General features: G+C 38.8%; 1 protein-coding gene across 1 annotated transcript; it reads left to right on the top strand.

Annotated features, from left to right (window-relative positions):
* The first annotated feature begins 2,167 nt into the window (after positions 1-2,167).
* Positions 2,168-22,636, top strand: wnk2 (WNK lysine deficient protein kinase 2). Its single transcript, XM_042733807.1, is given in 30 exon segments — positions 2,168-2,347; positions 3,276-3,923; positions 3,925-3,952; positions 7,073-7,245; positions 7,463-7,683; positions 7,825-7,982; positions 8,356-8,444; positions 8,884-9,103; positions 9,250-9,532; positions 9,882-10,366; positions 12,268-12,402; positions 12,761-12,928; positions 13,128-13,562; positions 13,831-14,112; positions 14,208-14,248; positions 14,463-14,625; positions 14,703-14,819; positions 15,025-15,195; positions 15,296-15,347; positions 15,462-15,662; positions 16,485-17,338; positions 17,577-17,634; positions 17,743-17,810; positions 18,025-18,596; positions 18,702-18,952; positions 19,064-19,276; positions 20,638-20,736; positions 21,152-21,196; positions 21,621-21,866; positions 21,869-22,636. Coding segments are annotated over 29 exon segments (6,693 nt in total). The 5' UTR covers positions 2,168-2,347; positions 3,276-3,345; the 3' UTR covers positions 22,156-22,636.
* The last annotated feature ends 837 nt before the right edge of the window (positions 22,637-23,473 follow it).

Raw genomic sequence — 23,473 nt, 5'->3', positions numbered from 1 at the left:
GCGTATATCAGAATAAAGAGTACATAATATGCCATTTTTTTTTCTGATCATTGACCTTTATTTAGATCTTTGACTCGGTGACAACAAATATACAACAACTAAAACTTTTAATGTTCAGAGACATCTGTGTTTGGGCTGCCATCTAGTGGTAGTTAAACTCACCCTGAATCCAGGTTTATTAAATTGATTACTTCAAATTTACTGTATAATAATAATAATAATAATAATAATAATAATAATAATAATAATAATAATTGCATCTTTCTGACTGCAGGCAAACGTTAGCAGATAAAGTAGTTTTTACAGTAATTAGGCGATATAAAAATACAATTGGCTGTGTAGAGATATATTTTATTATATAAAAGAGTATAAAAATACATTTTCTCTCATGCATCTTTTCTTCTCATACATTTAGGCTATCAAATAATCATTTGAATTGTAATATTCTTTAATTAAACTATTAACACCCTTTTATTAAAATGTTAATATCAGTTTATTTTAAGGTGACAATAAAATATCCTTTTACCATTTTCCTTTTTTTATTATTATTATTTTAAATGGGCATTTCACCCAAAAAATGAAAATTCTGTCATCTTTTACTCACCCTCAAGTTGTTCCCAACATTCATTCTTTCATTCATTCATTCTGCCAAAAAGAAGATATTTTGAAGAACTGTGTGCAACCAAACAGTTGGATGGTAGACACTGAGTTTCTCTGTATTTTTTTGGTTACACACATTCTTCAAAATAACTTTTGTATTCAGCAGAAGGAACCCTATACATGTTTGGAACTTAAGGATAAGTAAATGATGATGATTCATTTTGGGGTAAACTATCCCTTTAAGTGTTTCAGGTCCTATTCAGTAGTGGTAATTGCCTACTACCTTGGGACAGAGCAGAATCATTTAATTGTAGAGAGCACTGACAACAGTTCAATGTGTCAAGTTCTTTAAGTACAGACTAATTAATTGTAGTATTACAGAAGAAGTTCAGTTTCTATAAATATAAGGTACATTAGGCAGTGTGTAAGATTTCTGACCCTCACTGCACATTTGTCTTTTAGAATCTCTAAACGATAAAGATTATCCTTTTGCTGTGTAAAAATGTGTCCATACACTTTCCATAAATGAACTGAGTACTAAATTATTTTGTCTGTAGTAGAATAGTTGCAACACATTTTTCAGTCTTTATTTATGTCACTCACTTTGATATAATATGCCCAGATTTGCCTTGAATGTCAAGTGCAAAGCTATTGTTACAGTTTTTATTTTTTACACCAATTCTGTCATTCCACTTTACAGTTTTAATAATCACCTCAGGAAGGTGGTGAACACGTTTTATTTAACTTAACTTACTTATGGTTAAACCATGATGTTAAAACTCACCCTCATCTCCCCTATAATAATAATAGCCTACTGTAAGTGTTATTGCAGAGGGAATAAAAAGGGCTCTCTCCAGTAGGTGGAACATTTTCTTTCAGGGAGATAGCAAGAGGAGGAGGGGAGGGGTGAGATAATAAAAAAAAAAGCATCGTCATACAACATTAATTCACATTAAATATTCAGCAGTCTTATCCAGAGCACATTTAGGCCACGCCCACACCGGTGGGGAAACAATCCAGCGCTCTCCATTGACTTTATTTCTAACTTTTAACAAAAAAAAAAAAAAAAAAAAAAAAAAAACAGAGCAATGCCTAAAAGCTGCTGTGTGACAGTGTGTACAGTAAACAAGTAAAAACACAGAACTACGTTTTTATAAAGCTGTCGACCCCCCAGCTGTAAACTACTTATAACTTAGTTATACTATCATATTAGTTCAATATGACGACTAGTTATGTCTCTGCAGGACAGTGACGTGCCCCGTGCAAGCTCTGGTCACGTCACATAGGTTTGGGCGGGCCCAGCGTTCCGTGGGGTCCATGACGACCCGTGTAGAGGAGGATAAGGGTACCGCCTAAAAACAGACGCTTTTATTGGACACACAGTCTTTAACATAACGAGTGAGAAAACGCATCAGCACCGGAACCGAAGCTAACTATAAACGCTATAACATAACGAGGGAGGAATCTTTAGGGAGGTGTCGGTGCCGTATTATCCGAGATGAATAAAGAAATTACTCACTCATCAAACAAACAAACCAACCAGCAGTCTATTTAATTTACCTCACATACAGACTCACACATATAAAAGAAGCAAGGGTACTCGGGTTTGAAGCTGCTAGAGGCCGCTTGGTCAAAGTAGACGTCTGAAAGACCACTCATTAAAATGTTATTTCAAGGGACAGCTGTGCACTTTATAGTTTTATGAAGGATTAAACAACGTGACAACCTCTGTCAGCTACCTAGCATGGTGAGTTAAATACTGATATTAGTTTCATATTGAAAAGAAAATCTTTTAAAATTATTTTACAGCTTTTAAAGTACATTTGTGGCATGAATTTTTGATGTAAGGGAGCTTACCTCTTAATATAATTTACTGAAAGTTAATGCCATCAGTTACTATATATATTTTCTGTTTTGCTTTTTTAAATAGGCTAACTGTAAAAATATTTGGTCTTAATTAATATTACCCATAAGCCTTTATGTAAACGACGAGTCTGGCAGTCGGTCCTCAAATGATGTCGAAATGCGTCAGTAGAGACTGGTATTGCAGGTATGGCAAACCGTTTTAACATTTATTCATTTAATACGAACTAGCGTCTGTCCTATGTATCTAGCACTTTTTTTATTTAGTATTAAGTAATCCAGTATTTTCTATTATTTATTTATTTATTTATTCCAGTAGTGAGTAATATATCTAATAAATACTTTGTAGAACTTACTTATTTGCTGCCAGTCATTATCCCATAGCTATTGCTCTTGGTGACAAATTTCCAGTATTCCAGTTGTTACTAACATTTCAAAACTTACTTGTAGGAATTTTAAAATAAATTATATACTATATCATATAAAGTACCAATTCCTAATGTTGTTATATATGATGAAAGAAAAAGTTATTAGAAACATTACAACAATTTAGATTTTTCCCTATGTAAATATGTAGGGTACTAGTATCTTCTTGTATCTAGAGGAGTTATAAATACTAGTATGTAAGGAACAAGTGCTAAACACAATTTATTTTTGGTATAAGTACTAGTTTCTAATGAATACTTAGTAGTGAAATAGAAACAGATAGTAGTCATTATTGAATTAATTACTGTTAAGGAAACAACTAGGGACACAAAAAAGATTTGAGTTAGTTTAAGGAATAAATGTTAAAAGTACTTGCCATATTGCAGGTGCGTTCATTGAAGGAGGACCATGCAAACGGATGAACGTCACAGATGAGTGTCCAGCGATTCACTGGTCATGGAAAACTTGACTGGATCCAACTCTGAGCAGCAGCCCGTGGGCTTCACATTTCCTTCTGTCCCCTCAAAAAAGACTGTAATTTATGAAAATGGCCATGAACATCCCACTCACACAAACCCCACAGCTGCAGCACACAGAGGGGCCAGCGATCCAACTGCATACCCCCTATCAGATTTCAAAAGTCTGGTCCGGCAGAGATTTATACGCAGAAGTTTGTGGTTCTCTGAGTCAGAGGATCAAGAATTTGAGATTTCAGAATGCGACACCACCAGCAGTCCTGTTAAAAGTGCACATATTGCTGTCCAGAGAAGCTTTAACGTGGAGTGTCAGGTGGGACAGGGGAAAGGTGTAAAAGAGAACTTCACCAATGAGCCAGAGACAAGTGATGCTGAGGAAAAACATGATGCTGAACCATCTGAAAAGTCCAAGAGTGTAGGGAAAGCTGGAAGTGATGAGAACGAGGAAGAGGCTGAAATGAAAGCCGTATCCACCTCTCCAGGTGGACGCTTTCTTAAGTTTGATATTGAACTTGGCAGAGGGTCCTTCAAAACGGTCTATAAAGGCCTGGACACTGAATGTGGAGGTGGCCTGGTGTGAACTTCAGGTAAGGAAAATGCAGTTACAACTTATTCTCAATTTTAACCACTGGAGTTTCAAATCTTGCAGTATTGGCATTCTATCACTCCTTTTCATTTTTTTATTTATTGGTCTTTCCAAATTTGTTGACATGTTATTTAAAATAATTATCACTGATAAAAAAAAAAAAAAAAAAGAGCATCATTTAACCAAGACATATACTTAAAGGATATCAATTATATAGAAGTAAAAACACCAGATTAGTATAATAACAACAACAAAAAAATTAAAACTGTAACTGCGAACTGTAAGTAAAGATTAGGCTTCTGTGTAGTTTGTTATGAACAAAAAAGTCTGTTTTTTTCTGATTGATCCTGTTGCCATTCAAAACGCCTGCTCCTTGTACAAGTTTGCCGGGTCATCTGATATAGCCTCTTCCTTTTATCAGCACTATTGATTGTAAAATGGAGAGATTGAATCACCATGACCACATCTAGATCAGATTTCCTTTGTTTCTGTGTTGTAGTCTAGAATAATTTAAGGTTCAGCTGAGTTCAACAGAGAATAATAAGTGTTACAATTTTTGTTATTACTTTCTGGAATATTGAGAGAGCCGGATCATGTTAAAAGTGATGCATCATAATGCCTCCTGCAAACAGCTTTGTGCTGTTTCTAGCCTGTGATAAATATGAAAATAAAGTTAGTATTTTTCAGAGCTCACTCAAAAATCTTTGATATAGACATTTAGAGTAGGGTGTGGACACAAACAAACTAACAATATAAACAATCCACACACATCCATAAACAATCACCCCCCCATACATATCATTCAATAAATCAGGTCTATTCACACTCACCTACCTAAATAAATCAATAAAAAAAAAAAATAAAATAAATCATTATCACTCTTATATTCTCCTCTTTTTAAATTCATTTTCAGGTCTAAACTCGAAACAAGACAGTCATGTTTTACCCGATCACTTTGTGATTTGTGATCAGGTAAAACATGACTTAGAATCATATAAAATAACATTTACCCTTTATTATTTTCATATAACATGTTTACTCTATACAGTTAACAGAAAAGTTGATTGAAAAATAACTTGTAGACTACTAAGAAGAAGCTTATTTTGATTTTGGGAAGACAGGGTTATTTCTACATTCACTGTCCATAGAAGGATGACTAGGCAGTTATGATCTCTGGAGTTCTGATGTTATACATGATGATGGTCTGGTTTTTGTTTCTGTGTGTGAGCAGTGTTATATAAAAGGGGCTCTCAGTTCATACTTGTGAAATTTTTGCTTTGTCTCTCTGAATGAGTGACTTACTTCCTTTTTTATTCTATTCTATATTTGAGACAGTGTTACTGTCTGTAATACAGCCATTGTATGGATATACCCTGCTTTTTTAATATTAAAATCACATAGGATTTATCCTGCTTTGTGAATATTAAAAATCACATGGAGGGAATTAGCAGCATATATTGTGACTGCAGAGCATAGCTGTCTTAGCAAGCCAAAAATTGCTGAGTCCCCTAAATCTGCTAGGAGGGAGAAGAGAGAGAAATGAAAAGACAGAAGAACAGGTCAGATGAGGTGAAGATGGCTGTGTACTAAGGAACATAGCTTCCCTCACATCAAGCAGTAGCATTCTCAAGAAAATATAAAAAATATTCCTAATGGACCATTTTATGTACAGCTGAACGCCCAACCTGACTTATCCCTCATTTGTCTGACAAGGATGCATCAGCAGCATAATGGACATATTAAAAAAGCTGCTGTCTTCTGCTGTCTGTGAGTCTTCATTATCTCGGGAAAAAATGTCACAGAGCCGCACCCCGGCCATATGTAGAAATGAAAAGCCCATTTCCTTTTTGAAATGAAAAGCCCATTTCCTTGAGAGCTTCTGATTTAACGCACCCCTGAAAATAATCAATGCCACAGTGTTTAATTCATTTGTGTTTAAACTTGATCAGAAATGCAATAAAAGTTTGGGATACTTTTTCAATGTATTAACATATTTAACTTTGCAATTTGTTCTTATAGAAACCACCTAGGAATCTGGTAGCATGTTTGGTCTGAAGTGCTTATAGACTGTAGAGTAAATTGAGAATGGGGGAGGTCGAATGAAATATAGCCTATGTCTGTGTGTATGTGCATGTCTCTGAGTTCATGAGAGTTATTAGATGGCGCAGTGTGGGGGTGAGTCTCAGAGGTTTTATTGGGTTGCACATCGCCTGACTCTGAGGGACAGAGATGTTACAGATACTCCCTGTCAGTGTTTAGCAAATTTAGCAGCAGGAAGAGGGCAGATGCAGAGGTATTGATTTGGTCAGCTTCTTGACCATAGCTACACACCAGCATGTGAACCACCAATGACACTGTAACTGTAGCATTTTCAAGCCTAGCACAACTGCTATACACATTAGGTTTAGCCCTACTGCAAGTATCTGCCCGCCCACAGTTACATTTTGTATACTGATTAAAGAGACTTCAGTTTTATGAAGACTCAGGTTCTATTCAGTTTATCAGACAAACACCAATACAAAATGTTAGGGTATTTTTTTTTTTTAATTATGCTGTTTATTTGAATTATATTTGCTGCTTTGTACTACATATCAAAGGACTTCAATATGTTAATCACACATCCCTCTCTTTAAGGGATATGCATATTTTGCCTTTCATCTTGCATCAATATGCTTTCATAACTGTAGGCTTTTTTTTATCTCTTATCTGCCTGTGATCTTCTTGACTTTCTTAGTCATATAATGTACAGAGATACTGTCCTCACCCCCACGACCACACAAAAACAAAAATACAATAAAACAGATATACTGTCTATCCTCAGAAAGATATTACAGCGAATGTGCGCTTTAAATCAATAAAGATTGACCCAAATGTCTTTAGAATGCATGTCTTCCACTGGTCAAGAGTTATTTTATAGAGCTATCTTTTTCCTGTAAGGAGGATAATCGAGTTTTCCCAATAGTGTGGCAGTTTGGTAAATTCAGTGCAGTACTTAAATATCTTGTTACCATATGTTTGTTTATCAATCCATCTCTCTTTCCACCTGTCTATTTGTCTCTCACTTTTCTCATGGCATGTGCCTGGAACCTCAAAAACCAATGCTGACCCCTTGCCATCCCAGGATCGTAAGCTGTCCAAAGCAGAACGTCAGAGGTTTAAAGAGGAGGCAGAAATGCTAAAAGGTCTTCAGCATCCAAACATTGTGCGCTTCTATGACTTTTGGGAATCTCCTCTTAAGGGAAAGAAGTGCATTGTTTTAGTCACTGAACTGATGACGTCTGGAACACTGAAAACGTGAGTCAAATAAAACAAAGACATGTAACAACTGATGCTATCACACCAGGGTTAGCATCTTAGTTGATTTGAGTTGCTAGCTATGGGACACCAAGAAATCTAATCTGCTCTATTACAAGTTGCATTACTTTGCAGAAAACCCAATTTTGTCTACAATATAACATTTAGAAATTTTGTGAAGACAATGATCTCCAACTCTGTTTCTGTTATTATGTAGATATCTGAAGCGATTCAAGGTGATGAAACCAAAAGTTTTACGAAGCTGGTGCAGACAGATCTTAAAAGGTCTTCACTTTCTCCATACGAGGACACCTCCCATCATCCATCGGGACCTGAAGTGTGATAACATCTTCATCACTGGTCCTACAGGCTCCGTCAAGATTGGAGATCTTGGCCTGGCCACTCTAAAAAGAGCTTCCTTTGCCAAAAGTGTAATCGGTAATAGTCAGGGTTTTGAGATTCATCAGATTAAGCTACACTGAATATAACATTTAAATAGCCTGTTTAGATTATGTAGACTGTAGCTTACATCCATGTAGTTATTGATTTTTTCCCCTTCTTGGTTTCTTCCTATTTTAGGCACTCCAGAGTTTATGGCCCCTGAGATGTATGAGGAACACTATGATGAAGCAGTAGATGTGTATGCATTTGGGATGTGTATGCTAGAAATGGCCACATCCGAGTATCCATACTCAGAGTGCCAAAATGCAGCACAAATCTATCGCAAAGTTACTAGCGTAAGTTCAAGCAAAGTACTCCTCACCAACCGGCATTATTTTTTTTAGAATGGAATATTACTTGAGTGAAAAAATACACTATCATGTCTTACATAGAAGGTATTATCCATAAAAAATAATTCAAAAAACATATATACATAAATCATACCATAAAATAAAAAACTTATACCAAACATAAATATGATTTACATAGATAATAATTCTGCTCATTGGTAGATCTTTATGTCATGTTTTGTAATTGCAGTCAGATACAAAGGAAAATTTTGATTTTCCTTTTATTTGCTGTAAAATGTCTTTCAATGTCCTTTCGCAAGGGGTTTCAAAGAAAATGGATGTGTGTGTGTGTTGGATTCCTTTTTAATTCACTGCACAGGGTGTGAAGCCAGCCAGTTTCAGTAAGGTGTCCGTGCCTGAAATAAAAGAAATCATTGGAGAGTGTATCTGTCATCATTGGGAGGAAAGGTGAGTCCATCAGCTGAATAGTCTCCTGTCACATAACCATAAAGGTCAAACAGCCTATGCTCCCGTCAGATGTAGCACGTCATATGATCCGACGACCTATTAATCTAAACCTTTATAACTACATATATAATAATCCTTACAGTAAAAAGCTTCCATTCACTAAACTGAAACCTAACAAAATACATTCATACTGATTCTGATTGTGTACTGCATGCATGGATTATCAATCGGTCAAATAACTTACCATTATTACCAACTTACCATTTACTACAGCAACTTAATAGCATTGTTCATAGTCCTTCAGATGTCAGACTTGTTTTTTAAAACATCTTCTGCACATCTTGTCTTGTCCATTTGAATGCATTACATATGGGTTGCTATAGCACCATAACATTTTTCAGGTCTTTACAAACTACATTTCATCTTCCTCTTCAAAAAGGTACTCCATGAAGGACTTACTAAATCATGCATTCTTTGCGGAGGACACTGGAGTGAGAGTAGAGCTGGCAGAAGAGGATGATGGCAATAAGTCTTCCATTGCTCTAAGGCTTTGGGTTGAAGACCAGAAGAAACTTAAAGGGAAGTATAAAGACAGCGGTGCTATCGAGTTCACCTTTGACCTGGACACAGAAGTCCCTGAAACAGTTGCCCAGGAAATGGTAAACAAACATGATTTTTACAAATGGAACATTTTAAGATACACACAGACATGTATTAGATACTCACAGTTTGGAATACTTATTCATAATTAATTCAAAAAGTAATAGTCACCATTTAAGAGTTGTTCAATTATCTATTCTGGCAGGTGGACTCTGGCTTCTTTTTAGAGACTGATGTGAAGATTGTGGGTAAGTCTATCCGTGACCGTGTGTCTCTAATAAAGTGGAGAAGACAGCGGAGCGCCTCAGCCAGTAATGGAAAGACAGAAGAAAGAAGCACCAAGACTCAGACACAAAATCTCCTTCAGGTGCCCTCCACAAGTCCACCAGTGGTTGGACCACCCAGTCTTCCATCCGAAAAAGAGGAGCTACAGACTGAAGCGGTCAGCCTGATTTGCATTGCCCCAACAGGTGCTACTACAGCTACACGTGAGAGACATCTACAGATATATGTATAGTTGACACTCTTAAACCTAATTAATATAAACACACAAAAACAAAAAATACAAATACAATAACGTGTTTCTTTTTTAAACTAATTTAAAGTAAAATCCTTTTAAATCAGTCATTATATGAATGGGTCTGAGATTAATAACGATATTCACAGAACCAATAATATGCTGTAATATCCACAGAACCAATACATTTATTTCACTGGATTATATTTAACTTGATTATATTATGTTTTGCTTAACTGACTTAATGCAGGTGTGCAACAATTTCCCTTACCTCAACAACTTGAATATGTACTTTGTGTTGTTTGTCCCAACTAATGCAGCAGACAGCAGTGCTGGCTCAACAATGGTAACAGGCACTTCGGGCAACCAAGACAACACCTCTCAGCAATCCCTCTCTGAGTCCATTTCCACTGCACAAAGGGTCTTAAGCCCTCCAACACAGCTTCTGGTTCAGTTGCCAGAAGGTGCCCAACAGGCGTCTACTGCACACCTGCCTCTGGGCACTCAACAACAACCTGCTCTACAAATGCCCCAAGGTGTCCCACAACAAACCATAGTTCAGTTACTCCATGGGACCCAGCAACAACCTAGTCCTCAGCAACCCCAGGGAGCCCAACAACAGCCTAGTGCTCCCATGCACCATGCTGCACAAGCACAGACCCATGGTTTGGTGCCACACGCACCCCAGCAACAACCCACCATTCAGCTCCACCAGCAATATCAGCAGTCAACTCATCAGCTACATCAAGGGGCTTTTCAAAAATCTTCTGTACACCTGCATCAGAGCGCCTACCAGCATTCACCTGTAAGTTTGTATTTAAATTCACCATATCATTGCATTTGAGCTTTACTTTGTTGGAAAACTCCAAGACCACCATCTTTATTCCCATTCTTTTCTTCCCTTAGAACTTTTTGTTATGTCATGATGACTGTCTACATTTAAAAAATGTGTTTTTTTCCCCCTCAAACTGTGGCTGAATTAGCAGCGACATGGAAGTGTTCCTGGTGACAACCAAAGACCTTTGCTATCCCCCGATAATTTGACTGGGACCAGGCGTAGCAGCACCTCATTCCTCGACAAATTACAGAGGAGGACTGACCTTCAAAATTTGTTAGAACAGCTGCATCATCAGGCATATAGCTGTCACAAACCTGAAGGAAGCTCTAAGGATGAAATGGATCAGTTGTTGTCTAAAAGTGCCTTCGTAGGTTCTTCATCATTCACAAATGAAGATCAGACACCAAATAATGTTTCTGAAGACACCAGAGCTGCATATAGTTCAGAGCAGGTGAAAATGAATTCTCAGGCACAGCCAGTGTCATTCAGTAGGAGGAACTCTGAAGTCCACCCACATTACTGCCAGGCTTGTAAGGCAATGTTACTGGCTGTAAGGTCAGGGGGTCGAGAGTTTCTCGGTCATGCCTCTTCTTCCCCCATCCACCAAAACATGCCCCCTCTTTCCTCATTAAAACCATCGTTCCCACCTGATCTAGCTCATCCAGACTCCAGCTCACCAATCTATATGACCCCTAAGTCTCCATATATATCTACGCTGCCTCCAAAGCAAGTTTCTGTTAATAAGAACATACCAAGTTCAATACCAGTTCAAGTCACCCCACCTTCTCCAGTCCATAAAAGCCATTCTCCTTCACAGATTCCTGTGATAGCTGCACCTAACAACATGTCATCACTAAGCCACACCACTGCGTTTACCCCCGTCTATGTATCTATACCTTCACCGGTCTCCCCATCTTCCAGACATATGTCCATATCTCCACCAGTTGATCCACTGTCCCCACTCAGGTCATCCTCTCCAGTGTCCCCTATCTCCATGATTGGGTCACATTCTCCTAGTTTGGGAGAAAGCTCAGATTTGTCTCACCTCCATCACTGTCTACATCATATCATCAATCGGCGAACCAGTTCCCCAGTGCTGATTGACAGGGCACAAGCTGGAGATGGCTACAGTGATGCTAGTGTTAGGTTCCTTGTACCTCAGGTCCAAAGCGTAGGCTCTTTGTACGTACCCCTGTCACATAAGGAAACTGGGTCTTTTTCTGTGCAGGATAGTGAAGTTGGATCAGGTCTTGTGGTAGGTGAAAAATAAAATTAAAAAGCATTAACCCCAACAACAAAAACTAATCCTCACCTTCACCCACTTCCAATTTAATTAATGCTACTAAACCTAAAAACCAATCCCTACCACTTCTATTCCTATTCCTAAAAATAATACTTAAAGAGGAAAATTCTAATTTGTTTTCGGAACTAAACTAAATGTATTTCATCTAATCACTGCTATTTAAAAAAAAAAATAATAAAAAAATAAATAAGTAAATAGTCTTCAGGGGACTATTATGTCCTTTTGAACGTCACAGACTCTTAAAAGACTGCTAGAGGATGGCACAGCAAGCTGACTGAACAATAAATGACTGCTACTGCAACACTGCAAATTATCCCTGTCACCCTGTACGTAGTCTCTTTTAGAGCAAAAACCCCTGTTTGTAGAGCAAATCACTGCTCTGATGTTTGATATCACACATTTTCTTCTTTTGTTCCCTGTCAGTAGCCAATAATTTACCTGTCACATCAAACCATGTGCTGCTAGACTTGCTATTCCACTAATATCTTGAAGAACTGCTTTTGGCTGTGTGCTTAATTGCAGATGTTCCTGTATTAAGATTTGTGTTTGTGCATGTGTTTCTCAGCCTTCTGCACAATTGGTTTCATCTAAGACCATCTCTGCTCCAGCTACTCCTGTACCACATGCTCGTCCACAAAGCATTCCTGCCTCTGCCCTCTTGGCACAGCAAAACCAGACAACTGTACCACTAGCACAGGAGGTAAGGCTGCTATAGGTTTGACCTCCCTTAAATGAGGATGGATGCATTCCTGTGTCTTAGCAAAGTGTTAGCTTAATAGTCTTTTTTAAAAATGTTCTGGAAATTTTTGGATTTCAGTTTCAGTCAGGCCAATCTGTATAAACATCCTCACGGTTTTTTCATTAGTTTCTGGAAAATTGATTAAATTTTATCACTGACTTAGATAAAGATGTGATAGGCAGCATAATCCATGGGAGCTATGGATTAAGTGTTCTTGAAATTAGTTTTAATTTTAAAATCAATTCTGGATTAAGTGTTCTTGAAATTAGTTTTAATTTTAAAATCAATTCTTTTTCTTTTTTCTCTCTGTCTTTCCCAGACTTTATCAACATTTCAGCCCCTAGTGCAGCCATGTTCAGATCCTCAGTCCATTCCACAGCATCTATTACAGTCATCCTCTTCAATGTTCAGCACCACTAGCCTTCCTTCACAACCACAGCTAAATGTTCAGACACCCCTTCTCCAGCCTCTACAAATTGCCACACAGGTAAGTTCATGAAACCTGTAACTAGGCCTATGTGTGCAACACATCTCAGACACGAGAACTAAAAGTCTTTAGCAAGGGTGAAATTTGTTCAACATTAGATGGCAGAAGTTGAGGGATTTTCTTAATTCTACATGCAAAAATGTAGCTTTCTAGCTTACCTCTGGCTGTTTACATTTTTATCTCGCTCTTTATTCTTTAGTTTCCTTCGAAATATCCTCTTTTGCCAGAAGGGGGCACATCTGCAGGGACAGAGTCAATACCTTTCTCCTCAGTCTCTTACTCTTTTCCCTACCCCACAAATGCTCCTCCTGTATCTTCCCCCTGCTACTCACCACGCCCTATCACTGCTCCTCTTCCCATACAACCAATGCAAAATGTACCCTGCATGCTAGGAGCAGGCACACCTGTGTCCACCCCTCTGAATGTTCCTACCACTATACCTCTCTTGGCTATGGCCCTGTCCCCACCCATGCTTCCTCCCGAGGAACATCTGCAGCAGATGTACTCCCCAGTTCCACCACCAGAAGATGCCCTTTTCCAATCTCAACCCCAACCAACACAGCCCTCCCTTCCCATCCCTAATCCAGCCTCCCTCCTCCAGCGAGACCCATCTATTTCTGAACCTTTTACAGAGGTAAATGATGTGGTTTCTTTCTTGCTTAATGCAAGGATTGTTTTTTTATATGGTTAATGTGTATCATAATAACACACAAGATCAAAAAAACATAAAATAACATTAAATACACAGAAAAATACAAGTACAAAAATCAGCATTACATTCACAATAGGTTCACTAAGCAATCAATGATACAAAAAAACAATGATACAGAATAATTAGTATTATTCTGTGAGTATTACAATTGAGGTCAAGGCTTCTGTCGCAGAACATTTTTCTTTGACAGGAGTTTCCTCGCCATGAGGAAATGCAGATCCTGGCCCCAGCTCACACCATTGTGTCGCAGATCCAGTCTCCTCCACAGGACAGGCAGTCAGAGCAAAAGTTTACCACTGCCCGAGCCCCACCTGACACCATGGAGCCTCCTCTGCAGCCTGCTGGCATACAGACAGGATATGCTGTCCCTGAAAGTACTTGCATGCCCAGTACAACTCAGCAAATGGCAGACACTGCTTCAATGCATATTCCTCCTGCACCAGAGCCCAGCCCATTTCAGCCCAGCACTGAGGCAACAGTAGGCATAAAGCCTCCTTTATATGACTATAATATGTATTCTTAAAACAAAGTACCACATGGATCACTGAAATAAAGTTTTCCTCACAGGCACCTGTATCTATTCCATTCCATAGTTATGTATGTGACAGGTAGGTAGATGTTATTTTATGGAAAAACTTATGGAAATTGCATATCTGATTGAATGCAAACATCATGTGATTCTTTATTTACAACAATGGGTGTATTTGACCTACTTATAGTGGCAGATACAACCCAATGCATTAAAACAATACAATAAAAACAAACTCAAACTTACCAATATCAATTTCTTCATCTTCAGGTTATTCTGTCTTGTTTGTTTAGCCTAAACCAAGATGCAGGTTCTGGTAAAGAAATGAGTGACAGCTACGAGGGACCCACTGGTGGAGGAAAGGGCGATGGCAAACCTAGAAAGCACCACCGCAAATCCACTCGTACGCGCTCACGCCAGGAAAAAATTAACAAGCCAAAGCTAAGCATGCTAAATGTGAGGATAAAACATTTCTTCTTTTTAAATATAACTGTTTTTTGCAGTTACCTCTTAACGTGATGTTGTACTTCCAGGTTAGTAAAACAGGTGACAAGATGGTGGAATGCCAGCTGGAGACACACAATCATAAAATGGTGACTTTCAAATTTGACCTAGACGGAGACGCACCTGAAGAAATAGCCACTTATATGGTGAGGTTAAGGTTCTGCGCTGACTTTCAGAACATTACAAAACAATATTGTTCTGCTTAAGATTTGAAATTAAAATGTAAATGTGTATAGTCTACCATCAGTTTAGTGATTTGTCTGAAGCATAAAGCTGTTTAATCCTATTACCTTTTTAGACACTGTTTTCTGTGCAGCTTTGTACATTTTGTTTCTCTCATTTGTGTATCAGGTAGAAAATGGTTTCATTCTACCAATAGAAAAGGAAATTTTTATAGATCAGCTTAAAGACATTGTCGACAAGGCAGAGGACATTCTAAGCGAGGACATGGACGGAGAGAAGACATCAGAACTTGGGACAAGTCATTTGCAAGGACAAACTCCTAGCGATCAAGGGGGAGAGGTAATACAGGTAGTCAGAATCTGACATCTCAAATTTGCAATGTGTGGGTGAAAATTCACTAAAATGAGTTGAATACTAACAGCCTCCTGTTAATATCCAGGGAATAAAAGAACAGCAACCTGGGGCCCCCCAGCCTGTTTATCAACAAAATGGTAATCTTTTTTTGTCCTGTCCACTTGTAATTGGCAAATTTAAAATTCATGCTCCCCAAATGTTTGCTGAAGAATGAATCAAACAGTTAGCATTGGTTCTTGTCCTTTGTTCAGTTCTGCACACAGGTAAGAGATGGTTCATCATCTGCCCTGTGGAAGAGGCTCCTGCTGCCAGTCAGGATGGATCCTCAGATGGAGGTCCATCTACACAATCTCCATCCACAACAACAGTAACTGATGGGACAGCTCAGCCTAGTGAGAGTGCATCAGCCCAGCCACCAGAACCCAGCACAGGATCTGCCTCTGCATCAATGGGTAATGTCGGGTTAAGATATTACTCAGTGTGAATAATACAGATACAGAAATATTGGAACAAAGAATAAACTGCTTGTTAGGCATTATATCACAATTGTATCGGCATGTCCCCTACTCCTTACAAAAAGAGTAAATTGTATGTTTCATAGTCTTTTTTAGAATATGTTGTGTAACATTTTACATTTAGTCTTTTAGCAAACACTTTTATCTAAAGTGACTTACAAATGAAGACAATAGAAACAATCAAAACCAACAATAGAGGAATAATATGTAAGCACTGTGACAAGTCTCAGTTCATGTAACAGTACAAGTAGTAAGGGTTTATTTTATAATAAATAAAAAAAACAATTAGATAGATTAGAAAAACAATAGAGAACGCTAGTGTTAGAAGGTAATTTTTTATAAAAAAGAAAATAAGTACTTAGAAGTAATAAGTCTGAAGTAGTGAATTTAGGTAAATGGTGCAGAGACAGTGGTTGTTTTGTAGACAAACATCAATGTCTTACATTTTATGCGAGCAGCTATTGGCATCCAGTGGAAATTGATGAACAGAGGTGTGACATGCTCTCTTTTCAGCTCATTAAAGACTAATCTTGCAGCCGCATTGTGGATTAGTTGTAGAGATAGATAAAACTCTCTAAAACACCCCAAAAGAGCACTGCAATACTCCAACTCACACAAAAAAAGATATAAAAAAAAAAGTGTTGTGTAGCATGTTCCGAAAGAAAAGGCCTTCCTAATGTCGAGTAAGGTTGAGTTGAACGTGATGGTTATTGGTTCCTAAGATTTTGTTTTGTTTGTTTGCTTGCTTTCATTCCACAGATTCAGAAGCCTGTGCCACAGCAACTCCATCTGGAGGAAGCGATCACTATGGGGTTTGGAGCCCCCTCTCTATGACCACCACTGATCCTCTTTCTTTGACTGCTCTTTCCCAAGCTTCCCCTGCCCCACAAGCCACTGCAATGCCAGTGCAGCCTGCTTCCCATCCAGAGGAGGGGCCACATTTGGGCTCCGCCAAAGTCAGTGTGCAACAATCCCAACCATGCATGGATCCTCAAAGCTCTCTTTCTGTGGATGAGACCCAGAGTGGCCGATTAGGCTCAGTTTCCCCCATGCACACTGCTCAGCAGATGGCTGAAATTGCATGTGCTGTCTCCATGGTGGAGGACACGCCCTGCTGTCCCTTGGTCATGCCGCTGTCCCTTGAAGTGAGCAGCGGGGCTCAGAGGTCATCCTCTGTGATGCCACAACCATCACAAGACACCACGTCTGCTCGCGAACAACTCCACTCCATTACATCTAGTCGAGTGGAACGAACCCAGCAGCCTGTGGTACTTCAGCAGCCTGTGTCGACTGTGAGTGGAACTAAGGCACCTTCCCTGCCTCAAAGCCCCGCTCCTTCACAGCAACACTTTGTCCCTAGTGAATCAGATGGAGAGGCACGTACCAGAGGAGGGTTTGTAGACAGCACTATCAAGACTCTGGACGAGAAACTGAGGAATTTACTGTATCAAGAGTATGCTCCCATGTACCCATCGGGAAGTGCTGCTGAAACTCCAGGATCTGGCACGGAGTATATTCAATCCCCGCCTGGACCAGAGAGTGCAGTGGGAGGGTCAGGAACCAGCACACCTAGTCTTATGGGAGAGGGACGATTCAGAGCAGGAGAGCAGTTGGTAAGTTTAAGCTCTATCTGTCATTCTTATGTTTTTTTTAAATAGATAAACTGTATTGAGGTGTGAGGCATGGGTACCCAAGTACTTACATGTTTGTATGAACTCACCTATTACCAGTAGCTATTCCCTTGTTGTCAGCATGTCTTAAAAACCATTTTGAATTTGAAGATATCTCAAATTTAGATAGGATTGTGTTTGATGAACCACCACCTAAAAACATTTGCTTTTTGTCTTTTAGCCACAGATTCCAGAACGTGTAGACAGTTTAAGTGCTCTTAGTGACTCTGCGGTTGCAGGTAAGGCAATATTTCATTTTTATCTTATTTTTTCTCATGACAAATGCTCTTCAAGAAACATTTACCAATTACAAACAATAAGAAAATTAAAGCCATCTTTCTCCACAGTTACTGTGCCCAGAAGACCTGTGATGCCACACTCTACCTCTTGTTCTGGATCTAGAAGTCGATATAAGGTACATCATGTACAGCATGCTCATAATTTCTGCAGGGAAATACAGGTTAATAAATTGTTAATTCCCAGTTTAATAATCTGGGAGCCCACTTTGTGTTAGTACCAAATGTAATTTTTATGATGTAGTAATGGTTGTCTGTTAATGTAATATGTAAAATAATTCTTAAAATATCAGTGTTTTGTATTTTTGTTTTGATTTCAATTCTCTGGATTAGATGGCGCCTAGCTCTACTGACATTCTGTCAGGTCAAGGCCGAAAGCAGCGTAGCCTGAGCAGCACAGCATCTCCAGCACACCCTGGTGGTTTTTTGGGAGAATGTGCCATGTATGAAGAGCCAACTGTTTCAGCTACTACTGTCGGCAGGTTCTCAGTGGTCAGCACAGAAGATGAGGTCACACGCAGGAAGCACAGCAGCAGATATTCCGCCCCACCTGACTTTTATCTGGATGCCCCACCTCCTCTGACCAAACGAGGCTCTCTGCCAAGGACACAAACCTCAGTTTCAGCAGATGTCACCGTTCAGACCCGTTTCATGTCTTCTGACTCTGGGGCTGAGAGCAGCCCTGTCAAAATGGCCCCCACAACGCCATCTCGTCATGGTAGGTCTGAAAGGAGAGGAAGTGACTTCATGAAAAGGGCAGTGGCTTTTCTGAGGCGCTCTGGCCGCAGTAGTAGCGTGCAAAGCTCCGATTCGCCAAGCAGAAAGGGAGCCTATGTCAGCAGTGACAATGATTCAGAGATGGAGGACTCAGATATAAAGAGATAGATACAAAAAAAAAAAAAAAAATGAAAATAACACTTATGTACTCACCTTTACTCACATAATAATAAAAAATCAATGAAAAGTAATCAGAGCAATAAATAAAAATTGCTCGCTTCATCTTTATACAGGCATATGAAGGAGGTAACTGAACTGGAGGCCCACCACCGAGAAGAGATTGAGCTTCTCTACATCAGATTAGGGAAATCACCTCCTCCAGGTCTTTACATCCCGCCCACAGCGGCCCCTGCTGGACGCAAGCGCAAGACCAGCAGACACAAACTAAAAGCTGGCAAATTGCTCAGTCCTCTAGTACAACAGCTAAGAAACGTTGCCTCCAAAACTAGTGACAGCAGCAAACCTAATGATTTAACAAAATCAGGTTAGTTGTAGAGTTAAAATATCACATTCATATATAAGTAAGGCAACTTAAAGGATCTTAGCATTTGGAATCTACCCAAGAGCATCTCGACATGTAATTTTCCTCTTTCAGCAGAGGCTGCCCCAAGCTTGAATGGGTCTCCAGCCAGGGCTTCCAACTTGTCCCATGGCAAGGCTTATTCTGGGACAGGGACTCTACCTTGTTCTGTGTCTGTTCCGGTTCAGACCCAACAGCCCTGCTCTCTCAAAGGATCTCTCTCCTCCGACAACATCTACTCTGGTCTACAGGGAGAAGGACCTGGGCCACACAGCCAGCCTGGCCAAGGTGACTTTTATTCCTTTTTCTTAGCATGCACTTTAAGAGGAAATTCCTTATGCTAGTAAAATAAATAATCTGGCTTTAGACCCACATGGAAAAAACCTATAAAACCTATAAACATATATGTTTCAATATAGGTTTTGATATAGGTTTTTAATATATGTGACATATAAAAAATTGGCCGTTTTCCTATATTATATGTACATATATGTACATATATGCACACATATATATATATATACACATATATGTACACATATGTACACATATATGTACATATATGCACACATATATATATATGATATATGTACACATATATGTACATATATGCACACATATATTTACACATATATATATGTGCATACATATACCTATATAGGTACATATATGCACGTATATATGCACCTATATGTTCACCTATAATAGTAAAATTAAAATCCATAGCTGCTAGGCAACATAAATAAAAGTCCAAAATGTAGAAATGTACATTATGTATTTACAAGAACAATCAAATAGTACAAGAACAAAATAAGACAAAAAAAACTGAACAGAAAAAAAAAAATTATCTTGTTGCTCTTCTCAGCTCCGTGAGCTTCGAATTAATAGATGTGCCTATCTGCTCTCAGCTGGCTGCCGGCCACTTCTTCTTCTACAGTCGAGGGGCAAAATACTATGGGCCCCTTTATCCTCACCCTCAGTCCATTCAAGTAGGACATAGCGGATCTCCAACGCTGTTATCGCCATTTTATTCCCAGCCACTATCTTTCGGCGCCAAAGATGAAATATAGCGCGCTGGACGCATGCGGATGACGTCATCAACTACGCGACCTATATTTCCTGTATATGCACATATATTCACCTCAATTTTGCCTATATGTGGCATATATACGCATATATGCGCATATATCCACATATAGTTTCTTTCCATGTGGGAAGCTTCACTACACTAAAGCTACAGCCCTGTGAAAATCAACAAACTAACAAACAACAACACACCTGCATAGAAATAAACATACTGGATGAAACTATTATCCAGTCAGTATCAATTGATCACCCACCTGCATAGAAATAAACATACTGAAAAAAAAACAAAAAAACAGTCTTATAAATAATTCCCAAATTGAGTCCCAAATAATTATAAAACATTTTCCATAAGTCTTATAATTCCCAAATTGAGTCCCAAATAATTAATGAAATCAATGGGACTTTTACATGGAGGCTTTCACATTAAGATGATGAATTACAGTCAGATTTATTTTTGTGAATGCATTTAAAATAATGTAATTTTTCTGTGTGTACCCTTCGATACTGGTTGCTTGAGTTAGTGGATCTCACCCTTTCTCTCACCTCTTTAATTCTGTCCACAGGCTGGCCTCCTTCTCCCCAGGCATCTGCGCAGGTCACCTATAAATCCAGTAGCAAACCACGCGCTAGATTCCTCAGTGGGCCTGTTTCTCTGTCCATCTGTTTGTATCTCTCTCCTTTCAAGCCATTCTCCACGTCATATGTTGGGAGCGCCTGCTATCTTTCTCCCACTTTCTTCTTCTCTTTAATCAATTATCTTTTTGCTTATCAGTATTCATGCGTCATCTTTGATCATCCTGTGTTTTCTTCCTATTCTGTTTATCCCTGCAAAATGTTTTGTTTTATTTAACTGTCTGTTTTTGATGGCAATGTTGTTATGCCTCTGGATACGTTTACTAGTTGATCCTCACTTAATTTCAGTGTTTTAACATTTTGACTTGTAATCACTTACCTCTTATGAAGTTTTTTTTAACTGTTGCAACTTTAAAAAAGTTAAATGACATGTTCCACCTATTTGTGTGACTCTTTGTGCAGTGATTTTCTACAGAAAACTAATTTAAACTTTTCTTTTTGTAGGGTCAACACTTAAACGCCTGTGCCTGGGCAAAGAACGTGGCAGCAGTAACTATTGCCTTTTCTTAATTTCTAAACTTTAGACATTAAACATTCAATTTGCCTAAGCTGAAACCTTGACACTGTTGCTCCTAATGCTTCTAACTACACAAGTTCAATTTCTTGAAGAGTTCCAATTCGAAATATGTCTAACAGCTAACAGTTTATAACTTACCTCAAGTTCTCTAAAAGGGCCGATATAGCTCTCTATCACCTCCTTGAGTATTTGTTACTATACAGTCGAACACATGCATCGCCCAAGCATGCTTAAATGCTTCTCAGCTGTCTCTTTCATGGCCGCAGATTGATTCCCTTAATTTTAAAGCAGTATTAACAGTCAAGTTTAATAAGTTATTTAATATGGTCACAGACACTGTGAATTGTACAAAATCCTCACCAACAAACAAACATCGCCAAATCACATACTAAATAGGATCTGGAACACCGTCAGCTGCGTCTAATCAGTCCCCAGTGCCTCCTCGATCCACTCCACCTCCTCACCAGCCAACTGGTCTCGCCCAAGCACAGACTAACAACAGCAACAACAAGACAGATGCTTTCACACAGCAGCTTCATAGACTGGTGGATAACTGGGCAGAAGGGGTGAGGGCTCCTTCACGCTCACGCTCCCTCAGTCTAAGACCACAGCAACTAACCAGATCCAGGATATACAGACGGACACTTCACAAGAACAGAATGCTTCTCAGCTGTCTCTTTCATGGCCGCAGATTGATTCCCATGCCTCTGTGATGCCGACGGACACTTCACAAGAACAGCGCAGTTTTATGGTGCCTGGTAACCCTTACGGAAGGATGCTGACCGCCCCAAACTTAGACATGGACCACTGGCCAGCAATGACTGCCACTCATAACCAAGAAGTCTTTGCTTTCACTGCTGTGCACTCCCCCTCTTGGACAGCACCTTCTTCCCCCAGCGAGGTTCCTAGTTCTAGAAATAGGACCATGTAGCTTCACAATCACTGTACTTACACTTATAAAAATACATCAGAGTTTCTTTTGAGTGCTAGTTAGGCCTAGCAGTGTGCAATTCTATCTGTTGCAGTTGCTAGCATGTAGTTGCTTACAATGTAGTAATCCCACATGAACATGTAAAATACTCAGGCCAACAACGTAGGCATATCATCTGTAGTTTACATTCAGTATTATTGTACATATTCATAAAGCCTATGTAGCATAACTGAATTTTAGCATAGGCATATGTACAGAATGTATATTTTTCATCAAAATCTATTTAGCTTGCTAGTGTTTGTGCAGAATCTACTTCCTTTACACCTTGAGCTGTACACATATGTAAATGCTATAAGGTACAGCAATATGCCCTTAAATTTGTCTAGATGTGTATAGACACTGTTTATACTTCTGTAAATATTAACTCTCTCTGCATATGTGCATAAACTGGACAAAGTGAATGAAAGACTGAGGTATAACACAATCATTATTTTTCACAGAATACCACAACAACAAATAATCACTAAAACAAAACACATTATTGATGAGCAAGATCATGACATCACTGTCGTCAATTTTTCACCGCGTCCTGCAGCGATCGCTAATTTCTCAACGCACTAGTCAAAAACACATTATCGCATGCTCAAAAAGTATCAAACAAGACCTGCACTGAGAAAAGAGAGAACTTTAACAGACTGTACTGTACATTTCAGGTGAACAAGCCTGCTAGAGTGCCTTGAACCACAACTGAGGACTGTGCTATGTATATTACCAGCCAGTGTACCAAGGGTAATGGTGCCTGCTATTAATTTTGTGTTACAAAGCATAATACTAACTTAATTCATGTCTTCCCCACCTGTGGTTTATGATGTCCTTTATGGACATTTATAAAATGCATTTCAACACTACCTATTTGTGGTATAAATTAGTTACGAGTGTCATTTTGTTTTGAAGGTATGTGCATTCATTTTGTTATTTCTACATCATCTGACACAGTAAAAAAAAAAAAAAAAATCACATTGACCTAAAGCAAAAACGAAATCAAGATTTGTTTTCGAAACTGTAATAACTGTAAAGTTGTTTTTCTGAATCAAAAAAACTAATTTTACAATTAATGAGCTGAATGAGCTCTACTGCTGCAGTCATGTTTGCAGTTACAGCAGTCTCATAGCACAATGACATCATTTAGATCACACTGCTACTGTTTTTAATTAATAATCCAAATACTGGCGTTTCCTGGTGGAGCGACAGTGATTTCATAGTGTTGACACAGACTGATGCTTTGCAACATACAGTATAAAAGACCATGTCTACCTTA

This window comes from Cyprinus carpio, chromosome B11 (assembly GCF_018340385.1).
Source record: "Cyprinus carpio isolate SPL01 chromosome B11, ASM1834038v1, whole genome shotgun sequence".
Lineage (NCBI taxonomy): Eukaryota > Metazoa > Chordata > Actinopteri > Cypriniformes > Cyprinidae > Cyprinus > Cyprinus carpio.
Note: the sequence above shows the minus strand (reverse complement) of the source record. Positions and strands in the feature narration are given on the sequence as shown.